We start from the raw sequence: 23,858 nt of genomic DNA, 5'->3' as shown, positions 1-23,858 counted from the left end.
GGTAGGGTGTTAGGAGGACAGCCAACAGGCCTGGATGAGGTGGATTTAAAGATCCAAGGAAGAATCTCCAAGTTGCAAGCCTTCAACATAAGGCTGTCAGGAGGTAGGGCTTCTACAGTCTCCAAAAATATTCCCCAACATCTATTTCCTATATTTCGGGGATGGGGGGGATTCTGTAACTTTTATCAATTTCAATGGCTTCCCTGTGTAATCTGACATGGTAATTGGATGTGTTGTTCAGCCTTTCAGTGTCTTGGAATAAGATCCTGTGTCCTGTTTTATCCTTTATTTACACCCTGCGTTTCTCCCCGGTGGAGATCCAAAGTAGCCTACATCATTCTCCTTTGCCCCATTTTATCTTTACAACAGTCTTATGAGGTCGTCCATGGCAGAATGGGGATTTGAACCTGGCATTCTCAGATACTTGTCCACTGCAAAACTCATGGATAATTATTCTGGCTTGTGTGCCTGAGACAGAACTGTCCGAAGAGTTAAAAAAACAAAAACACCTTACTTACTTCCAGTATCGAACTTGACCTTTGAGTCCAAAGAAGTCATGTGGCAAGCAGGCCTCAATAATGCCTACTTTTGGAGGATGTCATTTCATATCCCTGGTACCCTGTACGGCAATTTATTTATTTATTTGATTTATATACCGCCCTCCCCGTAAATGGCCTCAGGGTGGTTTACATCAGTTAATATAATACAATTAAAACAACATTAAAATGGCAGTTTGCACAGAATAAATCATAAAATACCGTGTAAAAATTGAGAGATCAGATGTCAAATCAAGTCCAGGTGTCAAATCAGATGTCTAATCAGATCCAGGCCCCTTGTGGGTAATTGGCCAAAAGCTGCCGGCCAAATGCCCGGTGGAAGGAGTGTGGGTTCCCAGATAGCTATTCGAATCCAGGCCACTGATGGGAGACCAGCCCGGGGGTGGGGGGGGAGGACGTCCAGTGCCTCAACTAAAATCCCGGTGGAAGAGCTCTGTTTTACAGGCCCTGTGGAATTGTAATAAATCCTGCAGGGCCCTGATCTCATATAAGAGCTCATTCCACCAGGTGGGGGCCAGAGCTGAGAAAGTCCTGGCCCTGGTCGAGGCTAGTCGGACGTCCCTGGGGCCGGGGACCACCAAGAGATGTTGATTTGTGGACCTCAGTGCCCTCCAGGGCTCAAATGGGGAGAGGCAGTCTAGAAGGTGTGCTGGCCCCTGGCTGTATAGGGCTTTAAAGGTAAGCACCAGCACCTTGGAACGGATCCGGAATTCAATAGGCAGCCAGTGCAGCTCATGCAGCACTGGGTGGACACGAGCCTGCACAGGTGTTGCTGTCAACACCCACGCTGCTGCATTCTGCACTAGAGGCAACTTCCGGAGCAGAGTCAAGGCCAGCCCCGTGTAGAGAGATTTACAATAGTTGCAGTCCAATGCAGAACAGACCTCAGGAGGTCCCTGATCCATTAATCAGCTGTGCTCCTCACAATTGGGTTTAAAGTACCCACGTACCAAGTCCCTTTGAGTGGGGCTCAGTGGTAACACAGCCATTTTTGCATGCAGAAGGTCACAGGTTCCATACCTGGCATCTCCAGGGACTGGAAGAAGTTCCAGGAGGCTGGGAGAAATCTTTATCCCCTGTATGTTTACTGCCCTGACACGGATATCCCACGTAGCCGGATCTCATCAGGTCTTGGAAGCTAAGCAGGCTCTGCTCTTGTTAGTATTTGTACGAGAGACCACCAAGGAAGTCCAGGGTGGCAAATCAGAGGCAGGCAATGGCAAACCACCTTTTGCCGTCAGTTGTGGCTTGACAGCAAAATAATTCTGCTGCCTGACTCTGTCCTGACAGTATTAGGCTGGAAGGAGCAATAGTCTAACTCAGTGTTAAGGCAGCTTCCTGTGGCATTTGGGGGGAATTTGTGGCTCAATGGAAGAATGTCTGTTTTGTATGCAGAAGGTCCCAGGTTCAACCCATGGCATTTCAGACAGGAGGTGCTGGGGGAGACCCTTCTCTGCCTGAGATCCTGGAGAGCCATTGCCCATCAGAGGAGACAAGACCGAACTCTCACTGACCACTCAATTTTAAACTGCAAGTAGGGGAGGGGAAGCATATTTGAATGAAATGCCTACTCTGTCATGTATTAACCGTGCACCTGCAGGGAGTTTCTCACCAGGTGTGTCATTCCCCTCCTCCTCTACGTGAAGCAGTACTCTCCAGCCAGAGCTGCACGGTTATGATGCTGCTGATCATATAACTGGGTGCTTTTAATATTACTAGACCCAGCCTCAGCAAGAGATAGTCCAGGCGTACCTGTGAGGTGCATTAACAGGATGTAGCTGTTGTTGATTTGCGGCCCCCCCCCTTTGGCTGTACAAAGCAGGATCTGGGTCTAGGTGCAGGGCTGGCCAAACTTGCTTAACAGAACAGCCACACAGAATCAACATCAGATGTTTGAGAGCTGCAAGACATGAACAAATATTATGCACACATTTTTATTGAAAAATATGCAAATTTGCTTTTTATTACCATTAAATTAGACTGTGCGAAAGAGCCACATGCTACTCCCAAACTGCAGTTTGGCCACCCCTGGACTGGTGGGTGTAGCAGCTCAGTCCGCTGGAGGTTTTGGCTCTAAATTTGATACTTCTGAAGTTCTCTTTATTTCAGCTTGATTTATGGCCTGCCCAGGCCCTAGGCCTGAAGCTGGATTACCTGCACGGACACACAGATAAACTCAATCTGAACCCTTTGAAGGGTTTGCACTGTGTCACCGAAGCAGTTTCTTTGAAATTCTAAAAGGCTCTCTCCTATAGGGGAACCATGTGTTTCGCAATAATGTGAGACTAACACACATGCCTGTTTCACTGTGTCTATGTGAGTTTCACAGCAACTGGGACTTCAGCCAGTGTAGGATCAGGGCCCCCCAAATGGGGGTTGAAGAGCTGTCTTCTGAGACGCCTTCTGAAGGCCTTGGGAGGTGACAGGGTCTGGCCAGCACCATGGTCCTGGGGCTAGCAAAGATACAGTCTGGACAGCTGGTTTGCCCAAAGAGGGTGAAGGGAGCCAGGCAACTGCCACACCTTCTTTAGAAATGACTAGTTGAGGAACACAACCTCCCAGAAATATTTAGCCCTTCTCTTTGCTCTGACATCCCTCCACAGGGAGCCGGATGTCTAACACCTCTCTCCAGACTCTGAATCCAGCCTCTCCAAATAAAGAGAGGGTTGGGGAGGGCTTGGGAAGTCTAGACAGAAGATTCAGAACTGTCCAGTGGACAGTAAAAGGACTGATAATGCTTAAATTGGCCTTATAGGTACAGTGCTTAGTGGAGTTTTGCTTTAATTTGGAATGAGCAAATTCTGTCTCCTGATGTCCCTCTGTACACTTTTGTTGTTCAGTTGCACAGTTGAGTCCGACTCTTCATGACCCCATGGACCAGATCACGCCAGGCCTTCCGGTCTTCCGCCGTCCTCTGAAGTTTGCTCAATTTCATGTTTGTTGCATCTATGACACTGTCTAACCATCTCATCCTTTGCCGTCCCCGTCTTCTTTGACCTTCAATCTTTCCCAGCATCAGGGTCTTCTCCAGTGAGTGCTCCCTTCTCATTTGGTGGCCAAAGTACGAGCTTCAGTTTCATTATCTGGCCTTCCAGGGAACAGTCAGGGTTGATTTCTTTTAGGATTGACTGATTTGATCTCCTTGCAGTCCAAGGGACTCTCAAGAGTCTTCTCCAGCACCATAATTCAAAAGCATCTATTCTTCAGCACTCGGCCTTCCTTATGGTACAACTCTCGCAGCCATACATTACTATAATTATTTTATTCATTTATTTGTTTATCATTTCTACCTATCGTTCAAGGGCCTTGGCAAAGTAGAAGGCAATCCAAGTGTCAAACCCTTAGCATTTGAAGTGCCGTCCTGAGCATTGTGATACCCTTCTGAGCCCATTGACTTCAGTGGACTTAATGCACTGAATCACTCATTCATTACAAAGAATCCAGATGACATCATCTCCTACCCACACTGATGCATTCCAGTGTTTTCCATTGTGTTTTCCTGTCTTTTACTCAGACCTGATTTGTAGCATTTGTTCTTTAAAACACAATTGATGTATTCAGTGACTCCTGACAAAGTTCTGTGCGATCTGTCTAGGGTAACTGTTGCATTGATTTTCCTTCACACTTCCCTTTTTAAAGAAACTCATACTTCTCAGTTTCTTAATTAATTCCTTCCTTTACACTCTTGAAGCAGCAGCAGTCCTGAATTGACCTTGAATGAGTCTGTCCTACTTGGGGTGAGTGGTTAGGGGGTGGTTTAATTTCTGTTTTTCTCCTTGCAGCCAAATCAGTTGCTTGTTACTGTTCCCCTCCCTTAGTTGCACCTGAAAAAGTGAAGGAACCCAAATGACTGAAAATAGCTTTGGCTGCAAAGAAAAAGCCAAGAGTTAACCACACCCAGTCCTGTCCCCCTTATGGTAAGAGATAAGTCAGGAATGCTGCAGCCTTCCAAATAAGCAACAAGAAACTTAATCCCAGAGGTTGAGAACCTGAAATTGCTTTAAATGAAAGGAGTGGAAACTGCTAATTAAACTGATAGGAGAGCACTGACTACAGCCTGCCTGCCTGAGCCTCACCTGGCCAGCGCCTCCTTCCTGGCTTCAGGTGTTCCCCTCCTTCGTCCTCCTCCTCCAATGTCATCGTCCCCAGCAGCCTGGCTTCCTCCTTGACTTCCTTACTTGGACACCGGTGTTGTTGTACACGCGGTATTGTTGTGCACCTCCCGCCACTCCGTCCAGTAATCCTCTGGTGGGGCTGAGCCCCCAGTGCCTATGCCACATTTCTACCACCTCCCCGTCTCCCACATGCAGGACTCCAGATTAGAGGGTGAGATCGGCTGGGGGGTGGGTGTATTAAAGACACAAAAGTTGTTGTTCTTGTGGAAGTTGCTATAGTTATTTGGGCTTGGAGGGTAGGGGGCTTGGGCTCCTTTGGAATACATTACAGCAAAAGATTCCACATTTTCTTTGCAACTCTTCTTGTGCTGTAATGTATTTCAATGGAACCCATGCAAATCAATTGACACTCCTGGTTCCCATTATTTCCAATGGGCCTTCAAATCTCTCCCATTGTTTCCAATGGGCAATCCTGTCATTCCTTTTAGTATATCCATGTTCTTGTTATTTTACTGTTGGGGAGGGTGTCTGTTGGGCGGGTTGGTTCTTGTTTCAGTTCTGGGCATCTCCAGTTAGAATTGGAAAGCTAATATGACACTAAGCACTTTGGTTTCTGTAAGAATGGGGGTGTGTGTCTATTTCCACTGATTCTCCCTTCCTTATACTTCTGTATTCAGTATATATTTTTAAAAACTGTATCACTCTGGCCATTTTTAAGGCACTTGTATTTATTATTCATTTATTAGTTATTACTTAGAAGCATAAGCGTGGTGTGGCAGCTCCGCACAGACATAATGGCCGGCCCCAAAAGCAAAACACTGGCTCCCCAAGCAAAACATTGTTAGCTACAGGGCTGAACCACAGTTTTAATTCTGCTGCCATCAGATTGTGGCAAATCAGTGTCTTGGCAACACTAAAGGGTCCTGTTGTGGGAACAACCCAGGCGAGAATTGCTCAGGGAGGAGGGGGGAGGGATCCATGCATTTTACCATAGTTGGCATGCTCTGAAATGTTCCTTGAGTTTAAATCAGGCCTGGCTCCTCCTGTTCCCATGCAGGTTCTTCTGACACGGAGGCAACGTGGGATTCTTCAGCAGACGAAGGAGGTTCAGGTAGGTTCCAAAAGCAAGGCTGTCGTATAAGGCAGGTGGGGGGTCATCTCCAAGGCCAGCCTTCCCCTCAAGCAGGGTGAAACTGCTTATCTCAGGTGAATGATGACGGATTCTTGCTCAGGGGTAGCAAATTTACAGTTACTTAGTTTGATTATTCTTCTACCACAGCTGCAATTTTGTGTGTGTGTGTGGGGGAGTTTGGATAAACCCAAGCTTCAGGACTCTCCAGGCGTCTTGTTCTGTGTTGGCTTTTATGTTGTGATTCATTGGCCCCAGCTTCATGTCATCCACGCTGAAAATTAAACGTAATTAAAACTGTGCCCGGAGAATCCAAATCTTGCACCGAGCTAAGATGGTTCCCCCCCCCCCAACCTGGCATAAATTGTCGAAATTAAGCAAATGTACTTAATTTGTCTTGCCTCTCTGTACTGTGCAGTTGACTCTGCATTTCTCATCCTCACCTTTATGTTCATTTTGTAAGCGTTTTTCACCCAGCCGAGCTCTGATACCAGAAGTACGGTAAGCTGGGGAGAAAAGCGCTTCAAACCCAGGGGGCCAAGCTGGAATGCAGGAAGGAGGGAATGCCTGTTGTTTTGCACAAGGAGCCCATGATGGGCTGTCTAGTTCCTCTCACCTGTGTTGTCCCAAGCTGTCCTTGCATGAAAAATAGGAACTTTCCATCCTGCATACCATGAATAAACAGGGATGAGTGGTCCTGTCCTGTTTAGTCTGGCCCTCAGGTTTTCAGGTGCCGAGTTCCACACCCAGTACTTTCTGTGTTTATTGGGTGCAGAGTTGCAGAAATGATAAATCGTTGCCCAGCCATGAATCTTTAAAGCGGTGTAAAAATCTAAGTCTCAGATGAAAATCTATGTCTAAAATAATCTAAGACGAGACTACCTCTCAGAAATCATAAGAACATAAGAGATGCCAATGTTGGATCAGGCCAAAGGCCCATCTAGTCCAACACTCTGTCACACAGTGACCAAAAATACCAGATGCCGTCAGGAGGTCCACCAGTGGGGCCAGGACATTAGAAGCCCTCCCACTGTTGCCCCCCCCCCCAAGCACCAAGAAGACAGAGCATCACTTGCCCCAGAGTCCCTATCTATACCTTGTGGCTAATAGTCACTGATGGACCTCTGCTCCATATGCCTATCTAATTCCCTTTTGAAGCCGCCCATGCTTGTAGCCGCCACCACTTCCTGTGGCAGTGAATTCCAAGTGTTAATCACTCTTTGGGTGAAGAAGTACTTCCTTTTATCCGTTCTAACCCGACCGCTCAGCAATTTCATGTAGTGCCCACGAGTTCTTGTATTGTGAGAAAGGGCGAAAAGTACCTCTTTCTCTACCTGCTCTTTCCCATGCATAATCTTGTAAACCTCAATCATGTCACCCATCAGTCGTCGTTTTTCCAAGCTAAAGAGCCCTAAGCGCCTTAACCTTTTCTCATAGGGAAAGTGTTCCAACCCTTTTATCATTCGAGTTGCCCTTTTCTGCACTTTTTCCAAATCAAAAGAGAACATGGCCATTACTGGGAACCGAAGTTGTTCTGTCAAACAAGAACTAAATCAGGTTCAGTTCTGTTTGCGAGGGATGTGTAAATGCCTTTTTTTTGGTGGATTCATGTGTATGAAGCACGTGAATTTCTCTCCTGCTCCATCTCCAAAGCAGGTGCCAGGACCCCCAGCCGAGCAGACCCCCAGTTTGTATTTGGAGAACGGCTCAACGGAGCGATGCAACACTTGGTTCCTAAGAGGATCCGCGTGAGAGAGAAACGCCACCCCTGTATAGAATGCGGGAAACGGTTCCGGTGCCAGTCGGAGCTTGCCCTACACCAAAAAGTCCACACTAGGCCCAAATCCTACCACTGTGACGAGTGCGGGAAGCAGTTCGGCCGATCTTCACATCTCACTCGGCACCAGAAGACCCACATGGGTGAAGAATGCCACCTTTGCACTGAGTGTGGCAAGAGGTTCCGGTGGCCAACAGAACTGGCTATCCACCAACTCATCCACACGGGCCAGCAGCCGCATTACGCCTTGGACCCCGAGACATTGTTCCAGTGGCCGTCAGAACTCCCGGGCCACCAGAATCTGTTCATGGGTGAGAAAACACCTCCAGCTGTCGAGGTTGTAAAAACCCACACGGTCAAGAAGCCCCATCTCTGCCCAGAGTGCGGGAAAGGGTTCCGGTGGCCGTCAGAGCTCGCTACGCACCAGAAGACCCATAACAAAAACAAACACTACCTCTGTGCAGAGTGTGGGAAAGGATTCCAGTGGCCGTCGGAGCTAGCCGCGCACCAGAGAACCCACACTGGAGACAACTTTTCTCTTATCGCAGATTGCATGAATAGCGACGGTCAGCCGCCACTCCTTCCTACATACCTGTCAGCCAACGTCGCTGAGAAACGCCACGTTTGCGGAGAGTGTGGCAAAGCCTTCCGATGGCCATCGGAGCTTGCCACGCACCAGAGAATCCACACAGGTGAAAAACGTTATTTCTGCACAGAGTGCGGGAAAGGGTTCATATGGCCCTCGGAGCTCGCTGCCCACCAGAGAACCCACACCGAAAAGCAATCATATCATTGCATGGAATGTGGGAAAATATTCCACGACCTCTACGGGCTTACGAGACATCAGAAAACCCACTTGGGAAGCAAGGTGTATCCCTGTGCTGAGTGCGGGAAAACGTTTACCCGACAATCTCACCTGACTCGGCACCGGATAACCCACACCGGGGAGAGACCGTATCCTTGTATCGAGTGTGGGAAAAGATTCGGCCGTCAGTCTCACCTCACTCGGCACCTGAGAATCCACACCGGAGAGAGGCCCTATCAATGCGGGGAGTGCGGGGTGCGGTTCAGGCGGAGACACAGTATGATCTACCACCAGAGAATCCACTTGAGAGGGTCCTCCATGGGGCCAGACATGCCAGACCTTCCCGACCTCCCCGACCACCTCCAGAGCCCCATCCATGTAACCATCTGAAACTTGAAAACGGGAACTTTGGGTGGGTAGGCGGGAAGCGGGTTGTCATGAAATCCAACACAGCTCCTCCTGTGCCCCTGTGCCCTACATAGTTGGCCTGAGATTTTATTGCCATCCTAAGTGGCTGCACCACGGAACGCCAGTGGCGTGTCCCGGAATCCATTGCAGTGTGGCGAAGGACACTGGAGACACAAATGCTTGGATTGTGTGCCCACTGCAAAGGATCCTGGGACGGGGACCTGCACGCCCCTTGATCTGTGTGCTGCTTCATTGTCCTCCATCTTGACAGGTTAGCCCTGCTGACTTCCCCTGTGTAGCCTTTCCAGGAAGAGGGAGGCCCTTCACAATCTGTGGAGAGGGTCTCTTCCCCTACCCCTCTCCTCAGTAGCTAGAGCACTGTTCCCTGAAACATGTGACGAATGGCTGAGTGGGTGGGAAAGCTGTACTTCCTGCCTCCCTTAAGCTGGTCTCCATTCTCCTGTTTTGTACTGTATCACAGAGCGTCTTGAGTCGCTGGGTCTGTGTCTCAGGAGGTCCTCAGAGGGTGACTTCCCAGCATTTGAGCCTCCCACTCTGTTGGCCTCAGGATTGCCGGGTTCCACGCGGCACAGGGCATTTGCGTTTTTAAGTCCTCATATAGAAAGGAGAATTGGGACAAGAGCCGCTTCTCCTGTCCCGTGCTGCAAGGTGGGAGATGTGGCCCTTTCCCCCAATCCCCCCCCTAGAGCACGGTTCCAAATTAAATCTGGTTAGGTGTTTCCTTGGTAGCAGATTCCCCTCTTCCTTCCCTCCGACACAAGAAATCCAGTCAATAAACCTAATTTGTAAATCAGCATGATGCAGGAGTATCATCCTTTTCTCTCACACACTTTTTTTTTTTTGCCAGTGGTAGTTTCAACTTCCCCGAGCACTTTGTTTTCACTTTATCCCTCCCACCGTTCCTGTCTTGAAAAACAAAGGGGAAGGAGGGTAGATCCACGTAGGTTTTCCTTCATTTTCACTCTGGGGGGGGGGCTATTTATATCCCTGCTGGCCCCTAAGGAGGGTTGTAGGAAAGAATCTGAGGTTCCCCTCCCCGACTAGAAAGGTGAGCTGCTGTAGGATGGGAATAAAATGTCACCCTTGACAGGATTTCCTGAAAGAAGAGTAATTTAACTAGTAGATAATTGATCGGCCTTGGGATATGAGCAGGAAAGAGGGCAAACTCGGACCAGCCAGCTGCAGAATTTAAGACGGGGGAAAGATGCTTCAATTCTGAACTGGATTCAGTTTTATAAATAACCGCAAAGTTTTGGGATGTGCAGAGGCACGGAGGCCCCCCCCCAATCTGTGGCTCTTTCCCCTCCCCCTCCAGCTCTGCAGAGATCCTCGGTTTTAGGGGGAGAAAAGGGGAAAGCAAATTCTTGAAGGACATTTATCTTTTTTCTTTTTCTTTCCCTCTTTGGAGTAACACTTGAGACAATTGGGACCTCCTTTAAAAAACACAAGGATTGACTCATTTTTTTGAATCAGCTTCAAATAAAGAGCTTTCTATAAACTGTTCCTGGTTTGTGATTTGCTACCTTGTGGAAGATGGAACAGGAGCAGGCGCTGGACTCTTGTTGAGCTAGATCCCAAATGTATGAAAGGAAATTGGGTGGACGGTAGAATAAAGGACTGGATATGGTTATGAATGGTTAACAGATTAGAGATGCCAACAGGCCTGGAGAAAAATAACTTAGGGGTTTAATAGGGTGGTATTTACCGGGTGACCCACGTGTCATGAAAAGGTTCAGTTGCTTATTTCTATGCTTATTTCTTTTAAAGGGACTGGACATTTTTCCCCCCCAGGCATGTGGTCAACCCTAAGCATGACCAGGGAAGCAATACATAAAACTCGGGCCTGCCCCTGATCTTTTGCTCTGAGGTCTAGGAAAACAGCAAAATCATTCCCTGCTGCTTTGGAGATTTGAGATTTCGACTGCTACTTTTTTTGCAAGTTATAGGTTAATCTGTATGTGAGACTCTGTGTAAGTCCAGGAAAATCAGCCACATTTGCTGCTTTGTAAGAGTTCTGCTCTTATCCATAAGGAAGGGCCAAATGGCACTCTGTCCATCTTTATCCCATTCTTTGTCTCCGAAGTCCAGGGCCACACGCATTATTCTCCCCCCGGCCTCTTTTGTCTTCGCTTGAGATCACGTACTGAGCTTCATGGCCAAATGTGGATTCGAACCTGGGTCTCCAAGGCCTTCATGAAACACCCTAAGCATTACAACAGATGGGCTCTCAATAGGCAAACTACTGAAGCCCCATCCCCTGGAATCCTGCTCAGTCACTATGGGTTGGATCCTGTGACTCCCTTCTACTGAGTTGATTCCTATGACACTATTCTGCTAAGCCTTCAAGGGTTCCTCCATGAATTATTCTGGTGAATAGTTCCTCCATGAATTATTCTGGTGAAGAAAGGCCTCCTATGATGAAAAAAACTGTTTCTTTGGAGGTTTTTCCTCTGTTAGGCGAAGACTTGGTGGAAGGGGAGTCAGTATCCAACCCTATGGCTTTTAGAATTCCATCCCGTTTCAATAATTGTTTACTTAAAAGCTTTTCCTGGCTTTCCTTTCCCACAGTTTAAAGTGACTTCACAAAGAAATAAAATTATTCCTACACTATTACGTCCTACCAGCAATAACAAGGACTAAAAACTGGTCAGACTTTTAAAAGACAGCCACCCTTGTTATAGGAGTACAATTGACAATCGCCAGCTACAATACAGAAGGCAGGCAGCAGGTAATTCAGTCCGTTTGGGAAAAGCTGAACAAAACAGCTGAGTTTCACCCGATGCTTGAACACCATCAAAAAAGGCACCAGGTGAGTCTTGGGGGGGAAAGAATGTTCCAGAACTGAGCACTGCCCTAAGAGTGCCTTATTTCTTGTCAAAGATGTTTATCCCCTCAGTCAAAGATTTCTTTGGGGCTCCCTTCATACCATCTCGAGAAATGCACACATGCTGTGACAGCAAATCACATGACTTGTCTCCATGGCCGGATTTTGTACATGCGACAGTCCCATTTGTCACCTCCCTTCAAATGGCGGGAGCATTTGCAAAGAGACCTTTCCTGAAGGTCTTTATGGATGGGCAGGCTTGTACAGTTCTTCAGGCACCATGGTCCTGGACGAAGTAAGGTCAAAACCAGCTCTTTGAATTGTGGTTGGAGGCAAACTGATAACCAATGTGGTTCTCAGAAAACAATATGGCTGTATTCCCCGTCAACTGCCTTGCTGGAGAAAGTGGGTAGAACTTTTTCTCCTCCCAAGATACTAGAACTTGAGGTCATCCAGTGAAGTTTGTTTAATTCATTTATACCCTACTTTCCCCCCTTCTGGGGACCAAAGTTGCTTACATAATTGTCCCATTTTCCCCTCACAACCCTCTGAGGTAGGTTAGGCTGAGAGTGTGTGACCAGTCCAAGGTCACGCAGCAATCTTCCATGGCAGAATAGGGATTTGAACCTGGGTCTCCCAAATCATAGTCCACCACTAACCACTACACCGCTCTGGTGAATGTTGTTAGCAATAGATTCAGGTCAGGCAAAAGGAAAAGCTGCTTTACTCAACGTGTCATTAAACTGGAATACAGTGCCAGTGGATACAGTGATGGCCATTAGAATAGATAGCCTTAAAGGGGGCTGAGACACATCCATGAAGTAAGGTCCATCTTTCGGTAGCTACTAGCCAAGTTGACTGGAACCTCCACATTCTTAAGCAGTAAGCCTCTGAATGCCAGCACTGGGAAGCGACAGTGGGGGAACACCTTGGCTTCAGTGCTCCAGGGCAACTGGTTGGCCACTGTCTGAAACAATGTTGATCCAGATGGACCACTGGTGTGTCGCTGCAGGGACCACCTTATGCGCTTGTGCTGCTGTATTTTGAACCAGGAGGTATTTCTAAGAGATCTCCAGAGGTGAACCCACATACTTTAATTCTTCTGCAGCTTAAAGTTCTAGAAATAAGTTTTTAAAACAAACATGACAGCTGAGATGGGGTGAGGATGCTGACTTTCATTCGGTAGCAGTTCATGAACTGGGGGGGGGGATTGCTGCAGTCCTCCACACGGACCACTTGGCTGTGTTTCTCTTGTCTCTCCCTTGGCACCACTGATGGTCAAATTAGACGCCAGATGCAAAAATGAACAAATGAATGCTTCAAAATGTCTTATGTACTTTGAATTTTAATACAACACGATTCTTCTTTTGTCTTAGCATTGTGTGTGTCTCGACATACATTTATATTCTTTGTTCATTACATTCTGGTCTGATTGTTTCTCCAAGGAACTCGGAGCCCTGTAATTAAAACTGTCATTCAGGCACTCCAAATAACTTGAATTTACAACTTGATAAAGATGTGGGAACCCTGACAGGAAAAAGGAGGTAATCCATCCCGTGGATCAATATGGAAGGGGGAGACAAAAGAGGGCAGAAAACATAAAGAGTGCATCAGAACTAGACCTTGCATAGTCTCCTCCACAAGAGATCAGGTGAGTCTTTAAGGTGGCACAAGACTCCCTCTTTGGTGTTGCTAGAAAATTTATACGTCGCCTCTCCGAAGAGCTACTTGACTACTACAGCAGCTCTTCTGGACCTGGGTTACAGAATTTCATTCAGGCAATTGATCCCAAGTCTGTCTGACAATAACTGAACTCTCTGGAACAGAGGACATGCTGTGGAGACATCTGAACTGATATCAACAAATGATAGAAATGCAGTTGGGTAACGTTGATAGGATGAGCGCCATCAAGTTGCAGCAAGGCCTCATTTGGCTGGGGTTCTGGAAATACGTCTCGGGATCAACAATTACAATGTTTCATAGAGAGAGATATCGGTCATGGAGGTGGGGTGGAGTTAGCCTAATTTGCCAGGGCTTGCAGATCAGAAGCACCAATGGTAGGGATGCAGTTGATCAGCTGGTAACAATGGGCCCTGCTTCAGTTGGCAAGCTGGATCCTTCCTCCCTAAATCATGAATGAAACATTGAGGGGAAATGTTATGACTTATATTGAGCAAGAAAAAATTAATGTCGAAATCACTTTCCTCCATTTGATATGCCTCTATTTACAGTATTCACATTTCAAACTCATTTCCTGTATTCATATTTACTTAGAAGAAAACCCTCATTTATTTCAAGGGGTTTATCGTATTCTGAATAATGATAGTTATTAAGCTGTAATCGTTAACCTTATAGCAAGTGATATAAATCATTAATATATCCATCATATATTCCACCACCAGTTCAGTGTAGTGGTTAAGTGTGCGGACTCTAATCTGGGAGAACCGGGTTTGATTCCCCACTCCTCCACTTGCACCTGCTGATATGACCTTGGGTCAGTCACAAGCTCTGGCACAGCTGTTCCTGAAAGAGCAGTTTGTGTCAAGAGTTCTCTCAGCCCCACCTACCTCACAGGGTGTCTGTTGTGGGGAGGGGAAGGGAAAGGAGTTTGTAAGCCACTCTGAGTGAAGGGTGGGGTATAAATCCAATCTCTTCTCTTCTTCTTCATAATTAGCAATTATTGATTACATAAAATAAATGGGAGCCATTTATTACTTTTGAAATGTAATATCTCATTCTTTTACGAGGAAATATTGTTTAATTACTAATATTTGGTACTGATATCATTTATCTACTATAATTTAGTCCAGCCCTGACCAGAATAGTCCTGGCTAACCCAATTTGGTTAGACCTCAGAAGCTAAGCAAGGTCAGCCCTGGTTAGTACTTGGATATGAAACCACCTAAGAAGTCCAGGGTCCCTACACAGAGGCAGGCAATGGCAAACCACCTCTGAATACCTCTTGCCGTGAAAACCCTACGGGATTGCTACAAGTCAGTTGTTGTTGTTTTTTAAATTTATATTTTTTAAATAATTTTTCAACATTATAATAAAATGTATATTTCACTTGATACAAATTTGAAATACAATTACATTAATTAGTTTACTATTTGCGATAAATGCCTACAATGATACATAAACTAAAAAATCAAGTTAAATATAACAACAATAGTTATCCGACTAATTTAACATTTACTACAAACAAGCTAAACGATAATGTTGAAAATTAGGACTATCAGGTAACCTTAAAAAATTGCAATTATTTCTTTATAGCGTTGTGGTATAGAGGAAACTGGGATAATAGATTTATCAATTGTCGCTTCAATAAAGCTCACCCATTTTGCATAGGACAAAAAATGCCTTGCAAAGCTATTGCTTGGGGATTCAGATGTCATTATCTTTTCCATAGTGTAAAACTCCCATACCTTTACGTACCATTGGTGTAGTGTTAAAGCTACAAGTAAGTTGTGACTGGACCAATGCTCCCTCTAAGCTATGGAGCCTCGTGAGCAAAAATTCTACTTCGTGAGCTACTGGCATTAAAGTTGTGAGCGAGCGATTTGGCTACTGCATAAAATTAGTTTGCTCTGAAGCAGAAGAATTCTATGCAGACTGGAAAAACTTTAAAGAGTATTTAGAAAAATATTGGGATGTAAAGGACAATTTAATTTGCTTTGACAATTATTGAAAAAATTAATGTTATTAAGATGAAAGTTAATTAAGAGAAAATAGTAGTAGAAGGAAATGTTACTGGTAGACTATGATTAAAAGATAAGTGGAAAATGGAAAAGAACTAAGAAATGGGCTGGAGGTGGGAGCACTGTGGGAAGCCAGAGGGGGGAGGAGAGGAGAAAGGATGTATAATAAAAAATAATATGTTGTGTATTTGAGCTAATAATATATCCTAATATATTGTTTTTGGAAAAAAAGAAAAAAATTAGTTTCTGCTGGAGCCGTCCTCCCTGAGCTAAGACAAAAATGTGTGAGCCGGAGGTTAAAAAAACTGTGAGCTAACTCACACTAACTCAGCTTAGAGGGAACACTGGACTGGACAGCCCTTTCTACCACCTTTTTTATCCCACCCTCCCTTCAAGGAGCTTAGTGCGATATACATGGTTCTCCCCCTCCTGCATTTTATGCTCACAATAACCCTGTGTAGCAGATTAGGTTGAAAGGGAATGAGTGATCCAAGATCACCTAGTCGTGCGCGTCACCCAGAAGTGACATCGCACGCTGGGGGCGGGGCCACGCCATTTGAGGGGAAAACAAAGACGTCGGCCGGGAGCCCCCCGCTCCCGGCCAAAACATATTTGGCAACCCTACCGATCTCATCAGATCTCAGAAGCGAAGCGGGGCCGACTCTGGCAAGTACTTGGAAGGGTGACCTCCAAGGAATACCAGAGGCAGGACTCAGAGGCAGGCTAATCAAGCCACCTCTCTGACAAACATCTAAGCCACCAGTAGGGGTTGCCAGACATCAGCCATGACTTCCAGGCAAGCACACGCACAAAACACACACACTAGGGTGGCCAGGTCCCCTTGTCGCACTGGCGGGGGGATTTGGGGGGGGGCATTCCGGGATGTCCCTGATGTGATGATGTCACTTGAAGTGATGTCATCACATCAGTGACCTTGCATGGCAATGCTCTGGTTTGAGGGCAAAACTCTATGGTAAAACTGGCTTCAAACCATGGCTTTCAAAAAAGGGAACCTTTACTATTCAAGGAAATAGTTTTAAACAATATGTTCATTTTAAAAGGCACCCTGTCAAACAAAGCTGTTGCCTGAAATGCTGAAGAGTCATTATTAGAGTGAAGAAGAAGAGATTGGATTTGTACCCCGCCCTTCACTACCCAAAGGAGTCTCAGAGCGGCTTACAACCTCCTTCCCCTTCCCCTCCCCACAACAGACACCCTGTGAGGTAGGTGGGGCTGAGAGAGCCCTGACAGAAACTGCTCTTTCTCAAGGACAGCTGTGCCAGAACTATGGCTTGCCCAAGGTCATCCAGCAGGTGCAAGTGGAGGAGTGGGGAATCAAACCCAGTTCTCCCAGCTTTGAGTCCACGCACTTAACCACACTCCCTGACATTTCGTGGTCAGCTCTGCCTCCTGTGACAGCCATTTTGTGGCTGAGTCCGCCACCCTGCTTCAGAATTCCAAGGGTACCCCCGGGGCTCAAAAAGGTTGGGGAACCCGGCTTTTTTAGCTTGTCAGCGGCATTATTCTCATTATTGCAAAAGCTCAACCACTAGGAGGAGCCCAAGGCTCAAAAGAACCCACAAGGAGGTAACATTCATATATTTTAAATGTTTGCCAAGGTCAGGAAAAGTTATTGGGCCTGTTTATCAATTTTATTCTGTGCACTTCTTTGGAAAGGAGAGCAGGGTAGCTTTCAAAAGAGCCACAAAAATACAGCCAAACCTTTGACAAAATGATCAAAAGCTTACTGTGAAGCAGACCACACAAAACTATCAAACCAGGACACAATATAGTGCATCACAAACCAAACCCTTATCCCACAGAGTGGGATAAAGACTGGGTTTAACAAAACAAAACACTATACTTTTCCTCTGGAATATCTGGAACTTTAAGTTCCGGCAAGACTTCTGTTGGATACAAGTTCTACAGCTGTGTGGTACTACAAGCGAGAGATCCCTACCTCTTATCCTTTTACATTTTAGCTCACGGAAAGATAAGAATCCTTACTCCTGGACTTTCAGGCAGGGCCGGCTCTCTATTGTGGTAAGGCAAAGCAGTGTCTTCAGACAGTGGAGTTGGGTGGTGACTTCTGCCACCACCCTTAGGGTTGCCAGATCCAGGTTGGGAAACTCCTGGAGATTTGGGAATGGAGCCTGGGGAGGACAGGGACCTCAGTGGGGTACAATGCCATAGAGTCCACCCTCCAAAGCCTCCATTTCCTCCAGTGGAACTGAGCTCTGCAGTCTGGAGATGAGCTGTAATTCCAAGGGGTCCCCAGATCCTACCTGGGTGTTGGCATCCCTAAACTGCCACCCTGACCTCCTCTGACCTGCACCCATGCCTAGGGTTGTCAAGTCTGTGTTGGGAAATTCCTGGAGATCAGGGGGTGGGACCTGGGAGGGCTCCAAGCTCCACCTCCAAATCTCCAGGAATTTCCCTACCCAGAATAAGCCAATCCTACGCTTCTAACACCTCCCCTTGCACAGGACATCAAGGAACAGTTTGTGAGTCCCACACCTTCCACTAGAGAGCTTTGCTGAAGGGTTTTCACTCCATGGCAATATGCTGCATTCTCTTATCTTGCCATGGCCCAACCCTGCATGGATGTAAATGCCAGGAAAGCTATTATTCTTTTGGATAAAGTCATGCTAGGAAAATATTATCTGTCTCCTTGTGACTAACAGTTCAATAACAGCAGACTGTGTATGAAACGTGAGGCCGTGAATTGCACAGTGCTTTATGTTCATGCAAACGCATTGATGCTAGAAACCACGGATCTCTCTCCATCATGGAATCTCTATGGAGGGCACTGAACAGTAAAGAATGACAACAGAAACTAACAAAGCACTAACACGACACACTCAAAAGGCAAAAATAAGGGCTGTTTCTGGCTCCTTTTCACGTTCGCCACTTGACTTTACACATTTGACACACTGTAGTAAAGTTTTGTCAGCTAGAAGTTTAGTGTTTTTAGGGACTTGTGCGCATTTAATGATCTTACACATGAGGCTGCCTTATACTGAATCAGGCCCTTGGTCCATCGAGGTCAGTATAGTTTACTCAAACTGGTAGCAGCTCTGCAAGGTCTGATGCAGGTGTCTTTCACATCACCTACTACCTGCTCCTTTTAAACTAGAGATTTCTGGGGACTGAATCCGGATGCCAAGCAGATGCTCTGCTACTGAGCCACACCCCCGATTTCAAAATTACTACAAACAAAGCACCAAAGTTTAGTTATCGGTATAATCCACCAAGGCAGGGGACGGTGTTTAAAAGGAAGGCCCAGCTACCTCATACCTGCTCTTACATAAAGCTGGGATTGCATTTCTGGGTTTGCTGCAGATTAATTTGGAAGCAAGGTACAATTATTCCCAGGCATGTTATTACACACTTAAATTGTAAGGATTCAATTACCTTTTATATATTTCTGTAAAGATCCAAACGATATGGCCAGCAAGGAATAGAGAAGTCTGTTATTTGGGGGTTACCGGATGTCCTCTTTTTAGAAGACATGTCCTCTTTTTTTGGTGTCCGTACTCTTTTGGGTCCTGCCAACCTAGCAGTTCGAAAGCAAGAAATTGCAAGTAGATAAATAGGTACCACTTCGGTGGGAAGGTAACAGCGTTCCGTGCGCCTTGGTGTTTAGTCATGCTGGCCACATGACCACGGAAACGTCTTCGGACAGCGCTGGCTCTTCGGCTTTGAAACGGAGATGAGCACCGCAACCCTAGAGTCGGATTTGATTGGCTTTCGAGCAAGGGAACCTTTACCTTTTACTCTTTGGGGCTTTTAAAAAAAACTGATGAAAATGTCCTCTTTTTGGGGTTGGAAGGTTAGGAATACTAGTTAGTAGCAATGATCACAGCTTGAATAGTAGGGGTATTTAAAGTGAGATTTGCCATAGTGATCATTTCTTTGACGTAGTCCTCTGTTTTGCTTTTCAAAACATGGTGACCGTACTGTTATTCAAAGCCAAGAGAAAGGAACAAGAGGATCCACAGGGTCCAAGGCTGTCTTTTTAAATGGTTGCTTTGAAAGCAAAAATATCCATCTGTAACTAACATAGATTCGGGTGGGCAGTCATGTTGGTCTGAAGCAGCAGAACAAAGTTTGAGTCCTGTGGCACCTTTGAGACCAAGAAAGGTATAAGCTTTCATATGCCTGGAGACTGAAAAAGTGTGTATCTGAAGAAGTGTGTGTGCAATGAAAGGTTATACCAGGAATAAAACTTTTTTGGTCTTAAAGGTGCCACTGGACTCAAACATAGGTATGAACAGGGCTATTTTTGGGCAGGAACGCACAGGAATGGAGTTCCAGCTGGCTCCCGAGTTGGAACTCATTAGCAATTTGCTGGTGGAGCCTGGACAAAGCAGGGTTTTGGGGGGGGGAGGGACCTAAGCGGGGCACAATGTCATAGAGTCCGCCCTCCAGAGTAGCCACCCTCCCCCAGGGGAACTGATCTCTGTAGTCTGGAGATCAGTTGTGATTCCTGGAGATCCCCAGGCCCCACCTGGAGGTTGGCAAGCCTAGGGCTCAGTAGAACTGCTGGGAGGCAGGGAAAAGCTAAATGCACCTTTCTACCCCCGTAACTGTTTTACTTCTTAAAAGGAGAGCGGTGTGAGCGAAATACAGGCAAGACCAGCCAACTCCCCACCTCTGGAGTCTCTCCGTAGTTGCCTGGGGCTCTTGGTTTGACCATGATCATGGTTGGTGGGAATCCGAGGACCATCACCAGTGAAATCAGGGTCAAGTTTCTAACACCTCAATTCTCATTCCAATATTCATTTGCCAAGGTTCTCCCCCTTCTCATATACATACTACTACAGTTTCCTGGGAGCTACGGTGGCTCAGGTGGTTAAGACTCTGAACTGCAGGCTATGGAAGGTCGGTAGTTCAGCAGTTCGAGACCCGGGTGCCGCATGACGGAGTGAGCTCCCGTCTCTAGTTCCAGCTCCTGCCAACCTAGCAGTTCGAAAGCAAGAAATTGCAAGTAGATAAATAGGTACCACTTCGGTGGGAAGGTAACAGCGTTCCGTGCGCCTTGGTGTTTAGTCATGCCGGCCACATGACCACGGAAACGTCTTCGGACAGCGCTGGCTCTTCGGCTTTGAAACAGAGATGAGCACCGCAACCTTAGAGTCGGATTCAACTGGCTTTTGAGCAAGGGAAACCTTTACCTTACAGTTTCCTGAAGGATTTTCATTGCCTCCAATAAACTGTATTACTTTGCTCTGCCAAAGCCTACTCAACAAACATCTGACGAAGGGAGTTTTGACTCATGAAAGCTCATACCCCCCAAATCTTGTTGGTTTTTAAGATGTTACTGGACTCAGATCTAGCTGTTCAACAAACACAGTTACCCTGCAGTATGGTTTCAGTAGTTCAACAAATACCTCAGAGGGGCAGGGTGTGAAATGGCAGTACACCGAGTTATGTCCTTTAGGGCGCAGGCACATGAGCCCAAGTCCCTTCCGAGTGCCATCTACGCAATGTGAAACATCTCAGGCATATGCACCGAAGACACATTTGAGATATCCACAGCAAGACTCTATCAGGACTTACGCTTGCCCTAGTGAGACCATTTCATTTCAGGAAAATGCTACTACAGGATGCCCCGTTCCAATGATCTCAGTCTGAATTGGGGGGCCGTATTCCTGCTTTTTAAAGGGGAGGGGGGAATCACTAGGAAGCTCAGTCAAGGAATCCCTCCAGTTTCAGATATGGTTTGGATCTAAGGCCACACAATAGGTCTGTGGCACAGGTGGGAATGGATCCCAGTCTCCTTGGGCTGCTCCAGCTTCCAAAGGTTTGTTTTCTAGAGCTGTAGTGTATCAAGTCCTGACAAGTCCAGACAAGTCCAGAGACAAACGTCGAGCTTCGCTCCTAGAGACAATGGACTATGCGGATCCTAGCCCGCTCAAATCAGGGGACTAGGTTCCTGGCCGAGAAGCCAATGGGACTCTCGGCCACTGTAAATAACCTATTGGGAAGGGGGGGGAGTGTTTTGGGTGGCAGTTTCTCGGGGGATATAAGCCGGCCTGCGAGCCGGCCAAAGTTGTCTTGTTCCTGATTGAATAAAGTACGCTTTGCTGAAATCACTCTCCGTCTGCGTACTTTTCAAGAGCCAAGCAGGGATCTGCCTTTGTTAACATAGCACAAGAGGGGACAAAGTGCAGACTATCTCGAGGTCACCGGAGTTCTTCTCTGCAAGCGTATATAGAAGGTTATGAGGCCTGTGGTAGAAGCCACAGCTCTCTGGCACGCCATTCTCTCAGAAACCTATCAAGTGACCTGAAGGGAAGGTCCTGACAAAATGCCCAGCCCTATTGTGCAAGACACATAATCTGCATGTCAGTGCCTTGCTCCCTTGCCCTCGCTCCCTCTCACAGTCAGATACACCCAACCTGTTTCATAGGACCCACGCAAACCAGAAAAGCTTTCAGGACTTGCCTGAGAGAGGAGTAAAATTGGTAAGTGGATGTGCCTTTTCACAGCTGTGCCCTCTAGGACTGCCAACTCTGGGTGGGGAAATTCCAGGAGATTTTGGGAATGGAGTCTGAGGAGGACAGGGAGCTCAATAGGGTATGATGCCATAAAGTCCACCCTCCAAAGCAGCCCTTTTACCCAGGGGAACTGATCTCTGCCATCTGGAGATCAGTTGATATCAGGGGTCATTTCCTGCGGAAGCGCACAGGAGCGGAGCTCCGGCAGTAAGGAGCCCAGGGGGCGGGCACATGCAACAAGCCCCACCCCCTGCTCCCAGCAGCCCTCAGTTGGGCCACGAGGAGCAAGAAGCAGCCAGGTAAGTTGCAGAGCCCCCCCCCCCGCCTGCCTTCAGGTACAAGCTCTCCCTCCTCTGCGAGGACAGATGTGCACGTTCCCCCCCCCAGTAGCTAGCAATCCAAAACAATGCAGTGGAGCCTGGAGCCTGAGTGGTGGGTGTTGCCTTCTGACACACTTCCGGTGATGTCAGGGGGTGTGGCATATGCAAATAAATTATTCTAAGTTATGCTAATGAGCTCCTGCACCTCTATTTCTACAAAATGACCCCTGGTTGTTGTTATTATTAATATTATAGTATGGCATTTTGTGTAGTATAGCCAGGAGATCCTAATATTGTCTGGCAGCCTGTTCTAGCTCTTTTAGAGTTATGCACTACTAGGTGGCAAGCTAGACTTGTTTTTAAGGCAAGAGAGTTTTCAGAGGTGGTTCTGCTTCTGCGTCATGACCCTGGTATTTCTCGGAGGTTGCCCTTCCAAATACTAGCCAAGGCAAACCCTGTTTAGCTTCTGAGATTGGACGAGATCAGGCTAGCCTGGGCTATCCAGGTCAGGGCAGTTGTTATTCCAGGAGATCTCCAGGCCCCACCTGGAGGGTGGCAAGCCTAGGTGGCACGTAACAGTGAAAGAGCGGCACTGTTTATTTAGGAGAGCAGAGGGCAGAATATTCTTGTCATTCATATTGTTTCTTTTGTAGGCCCTCTAGATGATGGATCTCAGATCTGAGGAGGAAGTTCCCAACTTCAGCGACTTCAAGCGTTTAAAACCAGTGGAGGTTGAGGGCGTCCCTTTGGCCAGCAATACAGCAGAGAATTGGGGTCTCTTGTGGGCCTTTGCAGCCCGGCCAGACGATCTTCTCATCTGCACTTATCCCAAAGCAGGTAGCAGAACTAGTTGTGACACCAGAGGTCCCGGGAAAGCAAAAGGTGGTGGGCTATGGAGCTGGGGAGACTGAAGGCCCCGGGAGGAATTACAGGATCGTAATGTCTCTTCCCCTCACCTGCATCAGGGACAACCTGGATCCAGGAAATTGTGGACATGCTCCAGCAGGGAGGGGACCCCCAGAAATGCGCTCGGGCCCCAACAGACAAGCGTATGCCCTTCTTGGATCTGTTTCTTCCCAAACCCATGAATTCAGGTGAGTAGGAGGTGCTCTTTCAGGGAACGGGCGTTGTCCAGTTGTGGGGAAGGAGTTCTCAGCATGAGGCTGTGCCTTGCTTTCTGGTGTTTCAGGCCTGGAAGACGCAGAGGTGTTGCCTTCTCCACGCACACTCAAGACTCACCTCCCCGTTCAGCTCTTGCCACCTTCCTTCTGGGAACAGAAATGCAAGGTCAGGACCACTGGGGTGAGGGGGCTGGGGGTGGGGCAGGATTGAATGTGATTAGTCTCTGGGAGCTCTTCTGATTTCCTGGGCTCAAGGGTAGAATAATAAAATCTGAGAGTGTCTCTGAGCATATGTAGAGTGCAGGGCTTCATTTGGCTCAGGTTTCGACCTTGAAATTCTGCTCTGGTAAATGTGAAATAGTCGGTCTGCAGACTAACAGAGTAATCATAATCCTGGACCAGGACTTCCAAACAGGCTGACTGACGCATTTGTTCTTAGTGAGGACATAGAAGAAGGTAAATCTTGAAGACTGGGGAAGGGAAAGGTGAAGGGACAGGTTGTTCCTGCCAAGCACACACAGGTGCTCGGGCTCTCTTTCCTCTGACTGTATTTCCACAGGTCATCTATGTGGCCAGGAAT

General features: G+C 47.0%; 2 protein-coding genes across 2 annotated transcripts in view; both read left to right on the top strand.

Annotated features, from left to right (window-relative positions):
- Positions 1 to 4,828: 4,828 nt before the first annotated feature.
- LOC107105459 (zinc finger protein 664-like) lies at positions 4,829 to 10,114 on the top strand. The gene is made up of 3 exons (XM_015405430.1): positions 4,829 to 4,883; positions 5,730 to 5,783; positions 7,458 to 10,114. Exons 1-3 carry the CDS (start codon positions 4,829 to 4,831, stop codon positions 8,771 to 8,773), a joined length of 1,425 nt encoding a protein of 474 aa, XP_015260916.1. The 3' UTR covers positions 8,774 to 10,114.
- Positions 10,115 to 22,819: 12,705 nt separating this feature from the next.
- LOC107105458 (sulfotransferase 1C1-like) overlaps positions 22,820 to 23,858 on the top strand; it is a 6,700-nt gene continuing 5,661 nt past the window's right edge. Inside the window, exons 1-3 of the mRNA XM_015405429.1 lie at positions 22,820 to 22,994; positions 23,123 to 23,251; positions 23,347 to 23,439. Coding sequence (XP_015260915.1) covers positions 22,820 to 22,994; positions 23,123 to 23,251; positions 23,347 to 23,439 — 397 coding nt within the window. The remainder of the gene's footprint in view (positions 22,995 to 23,122; positions 23,252 to 23,346; positions 23,440 to 23,858) is intronic.

Source organism: Gekko japonicus, unplaced genomic scaffold, assembly GCF_001447785.1.
Source record: "Gekko japonicus isolate JY-2015 unplaced genomic scaffold, Gekko_japonicus_V1.1 scaffold1560, whole genome shotgun sequence".
NCBI classification, from domain to species: Eukaryota; Metazoa; Chordata; class Lepidosauria; order Squamata; family Gekkonidae; genus Gekko; species Gekko japonicus.
Note: the sequence above shows the minus strand (reverse complement) of the source record. Positions and strands in the feature narration are given on the sequence as shown.

Coding starts and splice junctions, on each gene's coding strand:
- LOC107105459 (XM_015405430.1), top strand. CDS start 4,829: ATGCCACATTTCTACCACCTCCCCGTCTCCCACATGCAGGACTCCAGA. Junction 4,884..5,729: donor GCAGGACTCCAGATTAGAGG/GTGAGATCGGCT, acceptor GTTCCCATGCAG/GTTCTTCTGACACGGAGGCA. Junction 5,784..7,457: donor AGCAGACGAAGGAGGTTCAG/GTAGGTTCCAAA, acceptor TCTCCAAAGCAG/GTGCCAGGACCCCCAGCCGA.